General features: G+C 44.6%; 1 protein-coding gene across 2 annotated transcripts; it reads right to left on the reverse strand.

Annotated features, from left to right (window-relative positions):
• Positions 1–12,856: 12,856 nt before the first annotated feature.
• TMEM174 (transmembrane protein 174) lies at positions 12,857–15,497 on the reverse strand. 2 transcript variants are annotated; one of them, XR_010301292.1, is made up of 3 exons: positions 14,890–15,497; positions 13,811–13,965; positions 12,857–13,187 (listed from the first exon to the last, which is right to left on the reverse strand). XR_010301292.1 is itself a non-coding variant. In XM_064140168.1 (2 exons), the coding sequence occupies exons 1-2, from the start codon at positions 15,495–15,497 to the stop codon at positions 13,863–13,865; spliced, it is 711 nt and encodes a 236-aa protein (XP_063996238.1). In that variant the 3' UTR covers positions 13,453–13,862. The 2 variants fall into 2 exon arrangements, 1 of the variants encoding a protein (XP_063996238.1); XM_064140168.1 differs by lacking the exon at positions 12,857–13,187 and having other exon boundaries at positions 13,453–13,965.
• Between the last annotated feature and the right edge of the window lie 1,000 nt (positions 15,498–16,497).

The raw sequence follows: 16,497 nt of genomic DNA on the forward strand, positions 1-16,497 counted from the left end.
ATGAAACTCAGATACAGTTTAAAGAGAACTGTTTGACCTGTTTTGACCTACTTTGTCCTGCTATTGTCACTGACCAGTATCTGTACCTCTAGGAGCAACTTACTTCTGTTGCAGCATCTAGTTATGTAGACTAAAACTTGCTTAACATAAGGTTGAACGGGGCCATGATTGGAGCAGCAGAGCAGAGCCCTGGAGAAACAGAAGCAAACATGACTCCACCTGCAGTATGAAGAGGACAAGACAGCAGAGGATGGTCACCTCTGCCTTTGTGGCGTTTATGTGTCAGGTCAGACCCACTGATGAGCACTTGTGTCATGGAATAATGGAGCCAGTCACCTTTTGGTCTGTTCCAAGCATTGCACAATCACTCCTGATCAGGAGATGGGGGTAAATGTCCCCTGAAAAGCTTCTGACTCACATGCATGTTTTAGTGTGAGCTAGTCAGCACAGATTTGGTGCCACTGACTCTCTCCTCTCTCTCTCTTATACCTTTCCCAATACCTCCATCACCTCAGTGTTCTTCTCTCCCAGTGTGACCCCTAGAGTGTACCTGTCTCCAGTGTCACCATCACCCCAGTGTCACCATCAGCAACAGGTGATGATGCAGAAGAGCTCTGACATTCGCTTGGTTGAAACTAACCAATAACATCTGAAAGGACCTTGAAAGTCAGGAGCTGGTCAGCATCTCTGTATGCTACCCATGACTGCAGGCAGATGGTGTCCAGTAGGCACGTTAGCTTTCCCATCAGCAGAAGGGTAGAGACTCTGTCTCCCACTCTAGAGAACCAGCTCAGTTCCCACTAAGTGCCTTGGGTTCCGGATCATAGAATCATAGAACCAATCAGGTTGGAATAGACCTCCAAGATCATTCACTCCAACCTAGAACCCAGCCCTGTCCAGTCAACTAGACCACGGCACTAAGTGCCTCATCCAGGCTTTTCTTGAACACCTTCAGGGATGGCAACTCCACCACCTCCCTGGGCAGCCCATTCCAGTGGCAAACCACTCTCTCTGGGAAGAACTTCCTCCAAATAACAAGTCTATACCTCCCCTGGCACAACTTGAGGCTGTGTCCCCTCATCCTGTTGCTGGTTGCCTGGGCGAAGAGACCAACCCCATCTGGCTACGGCCTCCCTTCAGGTAGTTGTAGATCCCCAGCTGCATCCTGTATCACCCTCTCAGTCCCTTGATATCTTTTTCTCAAGACACTGTAGCTCCTGGTTCTAAAGGGAGCCATGCACATAACACAGCTTCAAGGCTACTCTGCTTGAAATTCCTGACTGTCCTTTCCTACCATTTCTTTTAATCCTGTGGCTGATTCTTCCATAACCTCTAAAAGCAGAGGTTTGCCCTCTGAAGTTCTCCTTCCATCACAGCGCATTCAGCGCCTGTAACGCGGTACCTATCCCCGCGGCCGGTACTGCCGCTGCTGCTGCTGCTGCTGCTGCCGCTGCTGCTGCTGCTGCTAACGGAGAAAACCTTGCAAAACCGGCATTCTGAGCCACAGCTTTTCTTTGGCCACCTCGGAAATTCTTCTCTGCTCGGCTGTCAGCCTTGTTAGCTGTGACAGAATCAGTGCCTGTGGAAGTCGCATCTCCGAGCCCGAGACGTCACTCTGTCGTCTAAACAGCGACACCTCCCGACACCCGAGCAGCAGCTGCGCTAGCGGCTTACTGCTCCAATAAAGTTGTTGTTGTTGCGCACAGTAAATGGCCTCCCGAGGGCCACCCTTAACAAGAACCATGTCTGCTCCTGCGTTTCATTCAGTGCCAAGCATGCTGTCAGCACTTAACAGCTATTAATAATAACAGAAGGAATTACAAGGCTTTCACAGGATAGCACAAAGCCTGCTTAAAGGCACCTCTCAGAGGGCTGTCCTCTTTTTTTGCCTGTGGTCATACATCCAAAACGGATCTGCTCAGGATGATAAAGTCAAAATTATCACTGTAATGCAATCCCAAGTTTGAAGCTTTGCCAGGCATTAATTGCTAAGACTATTTCTATACACAAAGTGCATTTTCTAAAGGAACATTCACTTAAGATTTTCATCTGGGGAAAACAGTTGAGTTGGTGAAAATTCAGATATGCAGTTTAATCATGTGTTAATCACACATTGTTTGGGAAAGTATGATAGATTTCTGTTATGAGTATTTTCTAGGATGTGGTTGATTAAAACTGGTTTGAAGAGTTCATCATATTCTTTGGCTCCTGTAGCTGCTTAGCAAGTGGTAGTAAACACCTGATATGAAGGTAATAATTTTCCTCATGTTTTGGGATAATCTGGAACCAAGTAACAGTACTTTAAATGGTTGTGCCTAGGGAACCAGGGCTGAATTTATTGCAGTGCTGCACATAATGAGCATCTTAGAAGTTTTCACAGGGGTCTGAAAAGCATATCTATGTATGAATCATGAAAGGCTCTGTGTAATTTTCCTCTTTTGAAACAGAGTATTTCTCTCAATTCTCTCTGACAGGTCAGCCAAAACCAGTCACACTGGGGAGAGGCAAGAGAATCACAGAATCATAGAACCAGTCAGGGTTGGAAGGGACCACAAGGTTCATCAAGTTCCAAGCCCCCTGCCATGGGCAGGGACACCCTACCCTAGATCAGGCTGCCCAGAGCATCATCCAGCCTGGCCTTAAACACCTCCAGCCATGGGGCCTCAACCACCTCCCTGGGTAACCCATTCAAGGCTCTCACCACTCTCATGCTTAACAACTTTCTCCTCACGTCCAGTCTGAATCACCTTACCTCCAGCTTTGCTCCATTCCCCCTAGTCCTGTCACTCCCTGGTAGCCCACTTCAGATCCTGGAAGGCCACAAGAAGGTCACCTGGGAACCTCCTCTTCTGCAGACTGAACAGCCCCGGCTCTTTCAGTCTGTCCTGATAGGAGAGGTGCTCCAGCCCTCTGATCATCCCAGTGGCCCTTCTTTGGACACATTCCAGCATCTCCACATCCTTCTTATAATGGGGGCTCTGGAACGGGATGCAGTACTCCAGATGGGGTCTCACCAGAGTGGAGTAGAGGGGGAGAATCACCTCCCTTGACTTGATAGCCACACTTCTTCTGGTGCAGCCCAGGATCTGGTTGGCCCTCCAGGCTGCAGGTGCACACTGCTGGCTCATGTTGAGCTTTTTGTCCACCAGCACCCCAGGGCTGCTCTGAGGAGAGAGATTTGAGGGTGCTGGTGGACAAGATGAGTAAGATAAAATTCTGCTCTTGAGGAGCATCAAATTAGGATTAAATAGCTCTTCAGTAAATGAAAGATGGAAAATGTGTGTGGGATATAAAGTCTGAAATATTTTTTGTTATTATATAATGGTTCATAACTCCTGTTCAACTGAAAACTTAAAATAATTTATACTCTGACAAGCAATGAACAACAACATCAGTTTCTAAAAAATCCAATTGGCTACTTTTTCTCAATATTTTTATTTTTGTTTTTCAGTCTTCAGCAGTTTTAATACAGACATGCATTAATAGGCTAAATCAAGGCCAACTAGCATGTGCATATCAACCACACACACCCAGGCACCCCAAGATAGTCTACACGGGCACACAACTTGTCTCTGCAATCACATCATTTTCTGCCCTCTTTGCTCATACTGTGCATGTAGCTCAACCACACTATGTGTCCCAGTACAGCAGAAAACACATGAGCAGAGGTCTCATTCTGTGTTCAGGACCCTGTTATCTGCTTTTGGCAGTGATTTCTTCAGACTGAGCCATTTGTCTTGTACTTCTACATTGATTTTTCATACGCTCTTGAGAATACAGCAAAAAATAATGGCCAAAGAAACCCACTTACAGGCTGTTTCTGTATAAATGTGTGCTATGAATCTGGCAGCCATAACATTTATCTTTGTTGTCTTGTAATGTCTAATAAAAATCCTCTACTTTATATCACTCTGTAGTAGTTTAATGGTGTTGCTTGTTATGAAAAATTGGAGGACCTAACGCTCTCAACACCAGCATAAGCAACTATATGCCAACTAAAATGAGCCTGAATTCTTTAAGTTACACCTGTGCCAGCAATATTCAGGCTAATACTCATTCTGAGGTGATGATATTACAAGCGAATTATTAACCAGTTAGATCCAGCTTTGACTGTAAAGGCACATTTACTCACTTTTAGTTATTGGTTTGGTTTCATTTGTTTTGTTTTGATTTGGTTTTTTTTTTTTTATAACTAAACAGATAGAGAAGATCTTGGATTTTTGTTAAAATATTAGAACAGTAATATAAAATACTTGAACATGCAGCATAAAATCCAAGCATGTTAGTAGTGCTAACTCTGTGGGCCACCATCTCCTGTCCTATATGCCTAAGAAAACATTAAAGATTAAGGTATTTGTTGATTGATTTTGATTTATCAATATTAATTGCAACACACAGAGTATGGGGTGAGAAGGTAGAGGCATTTAAAACATAATACATAAAACACAATACATAAAAGGAGCTAATATTTTTTTCCCCCTAGCCATTATCTCATTCTTTCCTTTTTGCCGTGTTGAGTCTTAGTCTCTTTTCTTGACTTTATCCTACCTTCTATCAAAAGCAAGGCCAAATCCTAACTAATTTTAACATGGAGCTTGAACAGTTTATGAAAGGGTTTGTGCAGTTGCCTACCACAGCAGGAGCTGTGCAAATCTTTTCCACTTTGATGCTCCTAGTGCTGCAGCCTCTCATCAATTGCTGCATTACTCCAGTTCCTACTGACACAGGCCTAGAGTAGGTTATTTTAAGCAAGTTATTCTATCCTTTGAATATGAGTGCTGGGGTTCATGTATATTTGTGTTTGCAAACTCTTGTGCTTTGCACATCTATCTAGCAGCTCTTTTAGTCAAGGAGAGGAGGAATGGGAGGTGGACTAGATGATTCCCAGAGGTCACTTCCAACCCCTATGATTCTGTAATTTTGTAATTTGTAGCATAGCTTCTTCTCTGTATTCCTTCCTGATCTTTCCCAGCATATTCAGGTTTAACAGGCTGAAAAAAAAACCCCACAAACACAGAAGATGCGTTAGACACTTCATACTGCTGCCTTTATTCATTCTACCATGGATTCTGTGCCTCTCAAGAATTTTTGGATGCAAATGAATGCCACACTGAAGGATCTTAAAATACAATAATGAAATCCATAGCTGATATATTTGTAAAGATGAAGTATATGTGTATTTGCATTTTTATGGGCAAGCTATGCTCATTGTGTCTGTGAAAAAAAGGCATCTCATCAAAGTCCTGTCCTGATGTAAAGGTACTGCCCTGATGTAAAGGTACTGATGTGTCCAGTTCTGGTTCACTCAATTCAAGAGAGATATTGAGATACTGGAATGTGTCCGCTGAAGGGCAACAAATCTGTTGAGGGGCCTAGAGCACAGCCTGTGAGGAGAGACTGAGGGAGCTGGGGTTATTTAGCTTGGAGAAGAGAAGGCTCAGGGGTGACCTCATTGCTGTCTACAACTACCTGAAGGGAGGTTGTAGCCAGGTGGGGTTTGGTCTCTTCTGCCAGGCAACCAGCAACAGAATGAGGGGACACAGCCTCCAGTTGTGCCAGGGGAGGTATAGACTTGTTATTTGGAGGAAGTTCTTCCCAGGGAGACTGATTTGCCATTGGAATGGGCTGCCCAGGGAGGTGGTGGAGTTGCCATCCCTGAAGGTGTTCAAGAAAAGGCTGGATGGGGCACTTAGTGCCATGGTCTAGTTGACTGGATAGGTCTGGGTGATAGGTTGGAGTGAATGATCTTGGAGGTCTCTTCCAACCTGGTTGATTCTATGATTCTACTCTGTGCCCCTGCGGCAGCACAGTGCTGTCTTTGAGAGTCCTAATCTGTGTCTGTCCATTCAGTTTGAAGAGCAGGAGAAGCAAGCACCTTGCATGTCTGTGAAAGACCAGAGAGGTGTAGAAGGCTCAGCAATAATGCAGTGTTGCCACATTGCAAAACACTCAAGTATGTCTGATTTTGAGGACAAAATCTAGGAAAATGGAATACATAGGTTGTATTTGGGCAAATGCTGTATAAAGAAAAAATTCCCTTACTATTTTGTCAGCATTAGTAAAACCATACTGCTGATGTACAAATCAAGCTATGTGACTTCACTATTTCCAATAGTTTACTTGCCTTGTTTCTGTTCCTTTTCATGGAAGACTTTGCAGGGACCTGTGTTTTGTGGCAAGAAGCTTTGCAGCATTGTTACAGTTCTGAAGAGATTAGTTTCCACCGAGGCCCTATTAATTGATTTTCCTCACTTCATTAAGACAGTGAAAAACAAATGATCACACACACAAAAAAAAAAATAACCAGCAAAGAGGTGCAAACCATGGCCTTCTCAATTTGTCTGCCAGCTTTTCCCAGGCCTCTGTGTGAGGTAGTCTTGTGTGAGCCAGCCACAGTGATGTGTGGCAGGTGCCTGGGGATATGAGCTTTTAACAACCCAATAGTGCCCTGAATGCTGTTGTGGTCTATTGCTGGCTGAGTCTGGGTTGCAGAGCAGCAGAAAAACAAGGCACCTTAAGTGGTGTCTGTTAGCATGGAAGCTACTACCAGTTAAAAATTTAAAATGTACATCTATTTGTTTTTCAGAAGTCACGTTGCAGTATTGTTCAATATTTCCTTAGGTACGTATTTGGGCTGACAAAGCCTGAAGCTTTACCTTAAAGCTAAGCTCTTGATAGTATCCACTGACCTATAACTAAGAAGTAAGCTTCAGCTAAGTGAAACACAAAAATATCAGACCATTTACCCTGGACTGTTAAATAGCACAGCCTAAGTAGCATGCACAGCATCTTACCTATAGGCTAATTATTTGCCTGCACAAATAAACAAAAAGCATCCATTTTATAAAAAAAAAAAAAAAAAAAAGAAAATCCAATAACCCAAACAGGAGAACAATAACCTCATCTTTATTTTATAAAAGAGGCACAAAATGTGCCCTGGTGTTTGCTAAATAGCAGTGAACTGCTCAGAGTTGCCACACACGACACAGATACAAGCAAATATGGCATTACAGATTTCGACCTGACTCTGTGCTGCTATTGCATGTGAGGTGAGGTTCAGGACATCTTCTGATTGATCACATGGAGTAAGGAAACATTTTTACTTGTTTGCTAAGGGGAAACTTTTCCATCGCCTTGCAAATGTTGTTCAGAAAGACACAAGCTTGCTAAATCTCAAAATTAGACTCCGTGTGACTTGGAGGTGTTGAGGCTGTGCTCTGAGAGCTCTCAGACTAACCTAAATGAGTTCCAAGAGAGTGTCCTGAGTTTGGCTAGGAAAGGGTTACTTTTTCTTTTCTTTCACAAGAAGTTGTGAGGCACCACACACAGGACAAACAGCTGAACCAGCTACTGGGGTATTCCATACCATATGACTGCTACATAAAGCTGGGGGAGGGGAGGTCGAGGTTGGCTGGCAGTGTTTGCATGCTGTGGCACTGGGTGAGAGCATCATGCTTTCTGTTACTTTATATGTCACCTCATTAGTATCACTGTTATTCCTGTTTCTTTGTTCTTTGTACTGTTCTATTAAACTCATCTCCACCCAGGAGGTTTTGCATTTTGCTCCTGATTTTCTTTCCCATACCATTGTAGGGTGTGGGAGCCTGGTAAGCAGTTGTATGGGGCTTCGTTGCTGTCTGGGTATAAACCATGACAAAGCAACTCTTCCATGAGCTTGTGGGTGTCGGGAAGCTGAAATCAGCCTCTCATCTGCTTCCACATGGGTCTGTGTCACGACGTGCAACTCCTGAAACTGCTGCAAGTTATCCTGTGCCTGTAGAGCAATGAGTGCCTAAACTGAGTACTTTCAAAGAGACTCCCCCTGCAGTCCTCACTTGTCCTGAGAGGCTTTGCATCATACAACAGGTGAGAGCTGAATAATGTCTGTTGGAATAAGATGAACCAGAAAATACACCCTAGGAGGAAAACTTGTGTATTTTAATGGCTTAGACTAAGTCTAATATAAGCCTCTGCACTATGCAGTGACGTGGGTACTGGCCTCTCACACCTGCTATTAATGAGCAGCACGCTCAACCAACAGAGGTACAACCCATGACATCCCACCTGGCTGTGCTCTGTGCTTTTCTGCTTGACGCAGTGGCTCACATTTGGCGATGGAGCAGCAGTAACTGCGTGTCCTGTGGACCTTTATTCACTCTGACAGCTAAAGTGGAGCCAATAATGATACTTGCAGCAGACGGAATAGTTCACGTGCTGTATACAAACAGCATGTCCTAGTTCTTCACAAATGACCCTTGGACTTCCCCCTGCTCCTTCATGCAGAGAGAAATCCGTCCTGTTAGGTCACAGGGTGGAGGAGGAGAGCGCACGTGAGTGCAGCATCTCTTCGCAGGCTCTTTCCAGGCTGTCCACTGTGCTATGAGTGAGGATATTCAGCTCCTCGGTGATTGCACTGGCTCTTTAACCACGGGTTTGTTCGGGTTTTTTTTCCTTAAACAAGGCAACTCTCAATTGCGTGGGAGCTCAGAGTGCTTTTTATCGGCACCTTTGCTATTCGTAATGAGGGAGATAAGCGCCAGCTCTGCTGGCTCAGAAGCCAGGTGTCACAAGCTAAAATGTACCGTCTCTGCATCCCAGCCATCCGCCCAGTTAGTGACGACACGCCGTGATGACAGCCTTAATGCCGTCCAGTGTCATCTTGGGCGGGTGAGGAAGAGGGCGGCCCCGGCGGTGCTGCGCCGCGCAGCGCGGAGCGGCTGCAGTCGCCGTTAACAGCGGCCGCGTACGGAGCCTCCGGCCGCTCCGGGGCACTGCGGCGCCTCCTGGCGGCAGCGAGGAGAGGACACGGCGGCAGGGCCCGAGCTGGCCTCTGGGTAAACCTGCCCGGCCGTGGACCATGTGGGGCTGAGGAGAACGGGGTGGCCGCGTGGAAGTGGGAGCCCCTAAGGAATTGAGGGTACGGAGCAGCGTTCCCGAGCATCCTGCAGGGACGGTGCGCCGATGACCTGCCGTGTGCCTAGGGAGGGCTCTCCGGGATGCAACGAGCCCTACTAACAGATTTATTTTTAACCGGAGACCCAAATTTCCTAAATCCCGATACAGTTTTAAAATAACCCTTCGCAGGATTTCAGCTCCTACTACTGAGGGCAGCCAGCTCAAGGGTGTGCATGCAGGCACTTTCTCAGGAGCACCAGTGAAACTTTATTTGTTTGGTTGTGGTTTTTGTTTGTTTGGTTGGTTTGGGGTTTTTTTGTGCGGTGTTTTTATGGTTGTTGTTGTTGTTTGGTTTAGTTTGTTTGTTGGGGTTTTGTTTGGTTGTTTGGTTTAGGGTTTTTTGGGTTTTTTTGAAAGAACTGCAAAACCAAAAGCAGAGCAGACCTTGATTCATATATTCCTGTACGCTCTCACAGATAGGGCAGTGCTGATGTTTAAAAGCACACTTCAGACTTAAAATTTTGCTGGAGAAAAAAATTTGCACCCTGCAGCTGCATTTAGCAGGTGGCACTTGGTGTGTTGAAGTAGCTTCTCAATCCCCTACTAGGTGCAGAATTTTTACTGCAGTGAACAGACTGTGCCCAGCTTCATGTCAATAAAGGTGTGTCTACCAATTTCGTGTGCATCAGGCCTGTGGTCAAAATATTACACATGGAGTGAGATTGGGAAAAATGCCAACGACCTACTCAGTGCTGCATAGTTGAATGCTAGCATGCAACATTCCACAGCTGAGTGCTGACATACAACATTCTGTGACTGAGAGACTGAGGGAGCTGGGGTTATTTAGCCTGGAGAAGAGGAGGTTCAGGGGTGACCTCATTGCTGTCTACAACTACATGAAGGGAGATTGTAGCCAGGTGGGGTTTGGTCTCTTCTCCCAGGCAACCAGCAACAGAACAAGGGGACACAGTCTCAAGTTGTGCCGGGGGAGGTATAGACTTGTTATTTGGAGGAAGTTCTTGCCAGAGAGAGTGATTGGCATTGGAATGGGCTGCCCAGGGAGGTGGTGGAGGCACTGTCCCTGGAGGTGTTCAAGAAAAGCCTGGATGAGGCACTTAGTGCCGTGGTCTAGTTGACTGGATAGGGCTGGGTGCTAGGTTGGAGTGAATGATCTTTGAGTTCTCTTCCAACCTGGTTGATCCTATGATTCTATGATTCTATGGTTAGAACTGAGGATGCAGCTAGCTATCAGAAAGCATTATTCTGCAGGTCCACAAAAGCACTGCGAGCAGTATGGAAGAAGGTAATTCTGCCTAAAGGACACTACTGTGAAAGAAAAGGAGGTTGAGTGAAATTTGAAACACAGTCTTCTGAGTGCTTGCAGGAATAGGGGAATGGTTTGTTAGTAAGGAACAGCTGCTGGAGATGAAACAAATAGAGCATAGACCTTGGGCATGGAATGTGTGGGTCAGTCAGACCTCAGAAGAGAGAGATAAACAGGATCCTGTGGTAAGGACTGTATCGCAATATCACAGTATCACCAAGGTTAGAAGAGACCTCATGGATCATCAAGTCCAACCCTTTACCACAGAGCTCAAGGCTAGACCATGGCACCAAGTGCCACGTCCAATCCTGCCTTGAACAGCCCCAGGGACGGCGACTCCACCACCTCCCCGGGCAGCCCATTCCAGTGTCCAATGACTCTCTCAGTGAAGAACTTTCTCCTCACCTCGAGGTGATAGTTGCACAGCAACATATACCAAGGAGCAGGGAAAGTAACAAAGAAAGAAGAAACAGCATCTTTTCCCTGAACAGAGCATGTTAGCCAATCATATAGTAGTTACTAACTTTCTTACTGTCATTTTAACCAATCAATGATTAACAGCCCTTCTGAGAGAATATATACCAGCCTATTTTTCTAATAACGTGGAATTTTGGCTTGCATCAAGTCGTTGCCCCATCCCTTCATCCCGGCAGGTGCTCTGAGGAATGAAACCAGGGTAATCTAGCAGAGCTGCGTAGGTTCACTTTGGCTGGAAGTCTGGACAAATGGATTTGTTCTTTCACCCGCCATAGGGTAATAATGCTGAGAGGTGAATTCATGTGACATTTAAACCACTGAAGATACAGTAGCAAGGCAGAAAAAGCAACATTAAAAGAAAAAAAAAGTTAGAATTGGAAAAAAGGTTTAAAGCAGAAGGTGGAAGAAAGCAGGAGAAGGAAAGCCTTCATACAATACTGTTCTGCTCCCAAAAACATTGATCAGCAGTCAGTACAGCAAGAAAACGTCAGGCAAGCTACTCAAATATCTGTGCAACATGAAAAGACTCATACAGAATACAGGCAGAATACATCTGATGGGCCAAGATAACTTTAACACGTAGTTATTTACATTTATATTTATTTATTCATCATTTTATCTAAAAAGCAGCTCAGGGCTCTTTCAATGAACTGAGTGTCAAAGAGAAGTAAACTTTAAAAACTGATACAGAGCCCACAGTGCAGCCTTCTGGATTTCTCATCTTTACTCTGATGGTATGACCTGATGTCATAAGAAATAAGTATGATTTCTCCATGACACATGCTTATGGCACATATTTGAGGGGAGGGAATTAAAATAACAGAAAAAAAAAAAAAGAAAAAGAGAGAGCAGCAGCAAAAGTCTGTGGTTTCTGAATGAAGATATTTTCTTGTTTTGGGGGGAGGGTGAAACTTTGACCATGGTTCTGCAAGTGGATCCATCAAACCTGACCTATGCTCTCTTGCTGTGCTTGCTAGAGTCAGCAGACCTATGTGCTAAGTGCAGGAATTTGTCCATGTGGAACTAACTGGGGATTTGGGACCTTCCAGTTTCCTGCTGTGGAAGAAGGATGAATTTGCCTCCATGTAAATTCTGGAAAAAGAGCAAGATATTTCCATAAAAGAAACTTGCATTTATTTTTAGGCTTTCTGCTCTCTCACTCAATCCCACAGAGATCACTCTGAACACAGAGTGCCTGCCATTCTCCAACTACATGTCCCTGCCTGCTAACACCAGGCCATCAGTGCTGAAAATCAGCATGCCCTACATTTCTCTAGTGAGAAAAACCTTGCACATATTTGGTAGTCGCTGTCTAGTAGCTTGCTGCAGTTGCTAATTCAGCTTTTGGTCAATTTAAATGTTTTGTCCCAAATATGACCTCTGTCAGTGTCCCACCTGTTACTGTGGAGCACTGTGCTTATCTTCCGCCGTTCCAAAGACACCTTAAGCGTACAGGACAGGGAGGCTGGTCTGCATATGCAGCTGTGTGCAGCTGCACAAGGTTCTGAATGCACCTCTCCATCCAGAGCTACCTTTCCTTATTGTCAGCAAGGCTTCATGGGTGCTCAGTGACTTCCAGCCCAGGTACATCCCACACTGCCTTATCAACACCACGCTTCTTCAGCCCTCAGGAATGAGGTCAATAAGATCATCACAGTCTGATGACAATTGCCATGGGCTGAGACAGCTGTGCTGGCAACTAAGAGAAAATTCATACATTCCATAATGGATGCTTGCTTTTAGTTGTGCTGTTCCAGGCCAGGAGTCTGACCCACAGACACATCTCAGCACACCACTGTTACTTTAGGTGGTGACTATTGGATCGTTTTGCCTTGTGCTTACTTCAGCAGTGTAGGCTAAGAACAGCTTTTGGTTTCAGTCTTTCAAGGGATATAGGCAAAACTGATTGAATCCTGCATGGGGAGATACCAACTTGTGCAGCTGTGTCAGGGCACTTACAGAGTCAAAAGCTGAACTTGAAGCATGTGTGGAAATACAAGATAAAAATGAGAAGACACACAGCCTTCTCACTTGCTCCAGGTTCTACGCAGCTCCTGAAAGCTTTCTGGGGACCTCCATTCTGGATTGCAAAGTTTCAGAGCTTATGTACCTCATCTTTTGCTAGATAGGACTGTAAACCAACTTGTGGGCTCAATGCCTGGAATCACATTGATCTTGAAAGCTCACTGCAACCCACAGTTGCCTGGGTGGTCTGGAGGTACTGGACCCATGTGGCTAGGACCCATGTTCAAACAAGCAGTATCAGGAGGGATCCCATCATAGCTTTCCCACAGAGCAAGGGTATAGCAAGAGAAGATGTGACTGCTAAAGCCTTTAACACTGGTAGGATCACACACCTCTTTCAAGGCTTCAGAAAGGTGACATTGCATTAATCCAGTAGTTGTTAGGCCTCCTACTGGGAGACAGCACTTTGCATCCCGTCAGATGTGGAAGGGAACTGAATTTGATGCATGCAGGATCTCTTAGATGTCTGTGTAAAAACAGGCAGAGGTTACTGTTTGTATATTTTCTGTTCAGGGATGCTCTGATTCAAGCAGAGTGCTCAAAAATTAACCACAGGCCTTAGATCTGCAGCTGAAACAAGCAAGGGAAGTCTAATCTAGAGACTGGACTTATTACTGACTGATCTAGTCTAACGAATAGGACTGAAGTAAGACATTATAGGCACTTATATGGATCAGACAGTTCATCACTTTTTAAATTTCCCAAGCAATCAAAAGGGAAAATACCTCAAGAACAGATAAAGTGTTCTCTGATGGTGCTGAATGTACAGGAGAAATCATGACCCACCACAGCATCTTGTGTATTCACAGTACACACTTGTTTCAGTAGTTCTGAAAATCAGGTTTCTTGTTGGGGAACACTGACAGGGATGTAGATACTCGAGTTTAATAACTTTGCCATAAATAGATTTGCTATTAAATAATTAATAGCTCTGCTATTAAACTGCATAGCAAATGGCTAATGAATTTCAAGGGAGAAAAAAAGAAGGAATTGGTTAAATATCTTCAGTGATACTGAACTGTGTGTATCAGTACCATGATCTTGCTCACACTGATTCATCATGGAAGTGTCTAAGGAAAGGATTCTCACAGATTGAAAAGCTAGTGTCTCTTAGAATTGCCATCTGTTGTCCATGGTCATTCTATGAAGAGCGTGGGTATATTTCCTCATAAGGTGGAGGTGACAAGTCATTACAGACGTAGTCTTCCAGCAGTTCTTCTGGCTCATCAGAACTGTCCTCTGATCTGAAAATAGGAAGAGGAGCAGGTGCAAAATGGATTTAGCAAATGCAAGCATGCAAGCAACCTTGGTGCTGCATCCTGTCAGTCTCATCTCAGCAAAGCACGTTCTGACTTCTTGAGAAGGTGCTACAAGATGAAGTTTTACTGTGATTTAACAGTTCACAGTGTTCTTTTTGTGAATTATGTGTGTCAGGAGGTGACTTCTGTTTTCATGCTGCCTATGCCTGTCACATGTATTTCAGAAGATGCTGGGATCTGTCAGCAGGTTTTCAGACTTTGATAAATGGACTAAAAGTGACTTGTGTTCTAAGGAAGATATACTTCTGTGTAATTCCAATAATTAAAATGTCTTTCCATAGAGGAAAGAACTATATGAAATTATTTTGTGCCTGATTAAATCATTTGCATGCTGCTTTGTAATATCACTAATCTCTTTTATGCCCTAAAACTACGAAAGGACTAAGGACTGGAAGTGGGAGAGGACTGTGTTGTGGCCAGGCATAATAAGGAGGGAGAGGATGTGGTATCAAAAATGGTTCTTCCTGGTTGTAAAAATGCTGTTTGTGTGCTAACTCACATGTTGTGGTTCTGAGTGGAAGTCTCTGGCTATCTGTGTAACTTTCTGGTCATACATCTAAAGGTAGTAACCTAAGCATAAAAATAAAACACAGGCAGGAGCATGCATACTAATATCTTAAAAAGCAACAAGAGATTTAGTAGATTGGAAGTTGAAAGGGATCCAAAAGTGAATTTAATTTGGATGAAAACATGTGTCTCCATAGTCTTTACTTAACAAATACTCCTAAGGAAAAGAAAAATCTGAAGAACAGTAACACCCTGGACTAGTTTCTGTTTCCTCTGAAACCATACATGGCACTCAAAATACTCAGAAGCCTGTGTCCAAAACACTAAGGGTTTCAGATGTACCTCTGATGAGTAGTGTAGTTCTCGTCTCCGGTAAAAGCTGGGTTGTCCATGGAGTAAGCAGGGCAGAAGCGAGCAGAGCCTGGAGTGGGAATTGGTGAGGTGCTGGAAGAAACAGCACTGCAGCAGCTGAGCACCGGATGAAGGTAGCCAGGACTCACAGCAATGCCTTCTTGGGCTGGGTATGGTGGAGGGATGTACTGTACCACTGTGGCACCGTGAAAAGTTATAGGTTGGTTAATGCCAGTGAAGACAAAGGACTGTCCACTTGCAGCCTGGTCGAGTTCTGACATATTTTCCTCTCTTTCTTTACAGGGCTTGCATGTAAGCATGTTAAATTTACAAACAGCAATCAGAATAAAAGTCACCCCAACAGACAGCAGAATAGGCCCTAGTAACTGAGTCCACTCCAGGTGGGTAATGCCATCATATTTTATCCATCCCATCACGGTGAAAGTGATCCCCACCAGTCCCAAAAACACACCTGAAAAGAGCAAAGTGGCACCAGCTTTATCCCCATCTGACACCAGGACATCGGATCTGTTTGGCTGATAAGGAGTGACAGAAAAGACATTCAAGGAGAAATCTTCTACGCTGTTGTTCTGCTCCATTACTGAGCCTAACATATATTCTGCTTCAAGAGAAAAGGGGGCTCATAAGTGACTTAGCAGAGCTTTTAAAGTTGAAGGTTCAGGTTAGTTATACGAGAACTTTGTGTGTGTATGGTTAACAGAGTCTACCACGTGAAAGCATAAACTTTGCTTAGAAGAATAAAGGTCTGGGAAATGAAGCCTGAAGCAATCACTAAAGACTTTTTGAAATGCCACCATCACTTCCCAGACGGCTTCACTCTTGCAAGGCTGCTTATCTCTTTGTCTATTCTCTTCTTTAATTTGGCACCCACTGATACTTCCTCCCTCTGCCCGTGCCAGATGGGAAAGGAAGGAAGCCGCAGCCACCACAGCTCTTCCTAGGCCCCCTGACAGCTGATGCATTCGACATATGGAGAACATACATTTAGTCAACAGCAGTGAGGCAATTCTTGTTCTCCTTGTGCCACCACTGCAGCAGTACAGATCTGCAGGAAAATGCACAGGCATTACTGGGTACACTTTGCAGAGCTCTCCAGTGTAACATTTGTGGCCACATCTGGACCTCTGTCGCAGCTTGTTGGGCAGTCCAGAATGTCAGTGGTTTAAAAGTATCAGAGTAGGCTTTCTAAGATTTTGCCACAGGGATTCGTTGGGTGGGTGGGTGGGTGGCAGGGTAAATGGCAACAGGGTAGTGAATGCTGAACAGCCTGGGAGAGCGCTCTTGCCGCTTGCGGCAGAAAAGTTATTTCCAGCCAGCCAAAGCTTTCCAGCTGTTTGAAGGCAGTGTAATTGCTCTGTAATTTCCCCTTAATTGTGGACGGTTTTTTTCTGTTGTGGGAATTCCACTCCTTCCTCAAAGCTTATGCTAATAAAGCCCACGTACCCTAAATCGTGCAGCACTGCAGGAATGAGAATCTCCTGTAAATCTCTGGTAAAGCAAGGGCTCTTGCCCTGTACTCTCAAGTACCTAGAACACTGGGGTTTTTTACACCTTGGTGAACTGTTCAGTTGAACCTGT

This window comes from Pogoniulus pusillus, chromosome Z, assembly GCF_015220805.1.
Source record: "Pogoniulus pusillus isolate bPogPus1 chromosome Z, bPogPus1.pri, whole genome shotgun sequence".
NCBI lineage: Eukaryota > Metazoa > Chordata > Aves > Piciformes > Lybiidae > Pogoniulus > Pogoniulus pusillus.

Bases quoted from the DNA above. Each gene is read 5' to 3' on its own strand.
- TMEM174 (XM_064140168.1), bottom strand. From the start codon at position 15,497: ATGGAGCAGAACAACAGCGTAGAAGATTTCTCCTTGAATGTCTTTTCT. The intron at 13,966-14,889 runs GTACATCTGAAA...TCCTATTTTCAG, and splicing joins AACTACACTACTCATCAGAG to ATCAGAGGACAGTTCTGATG.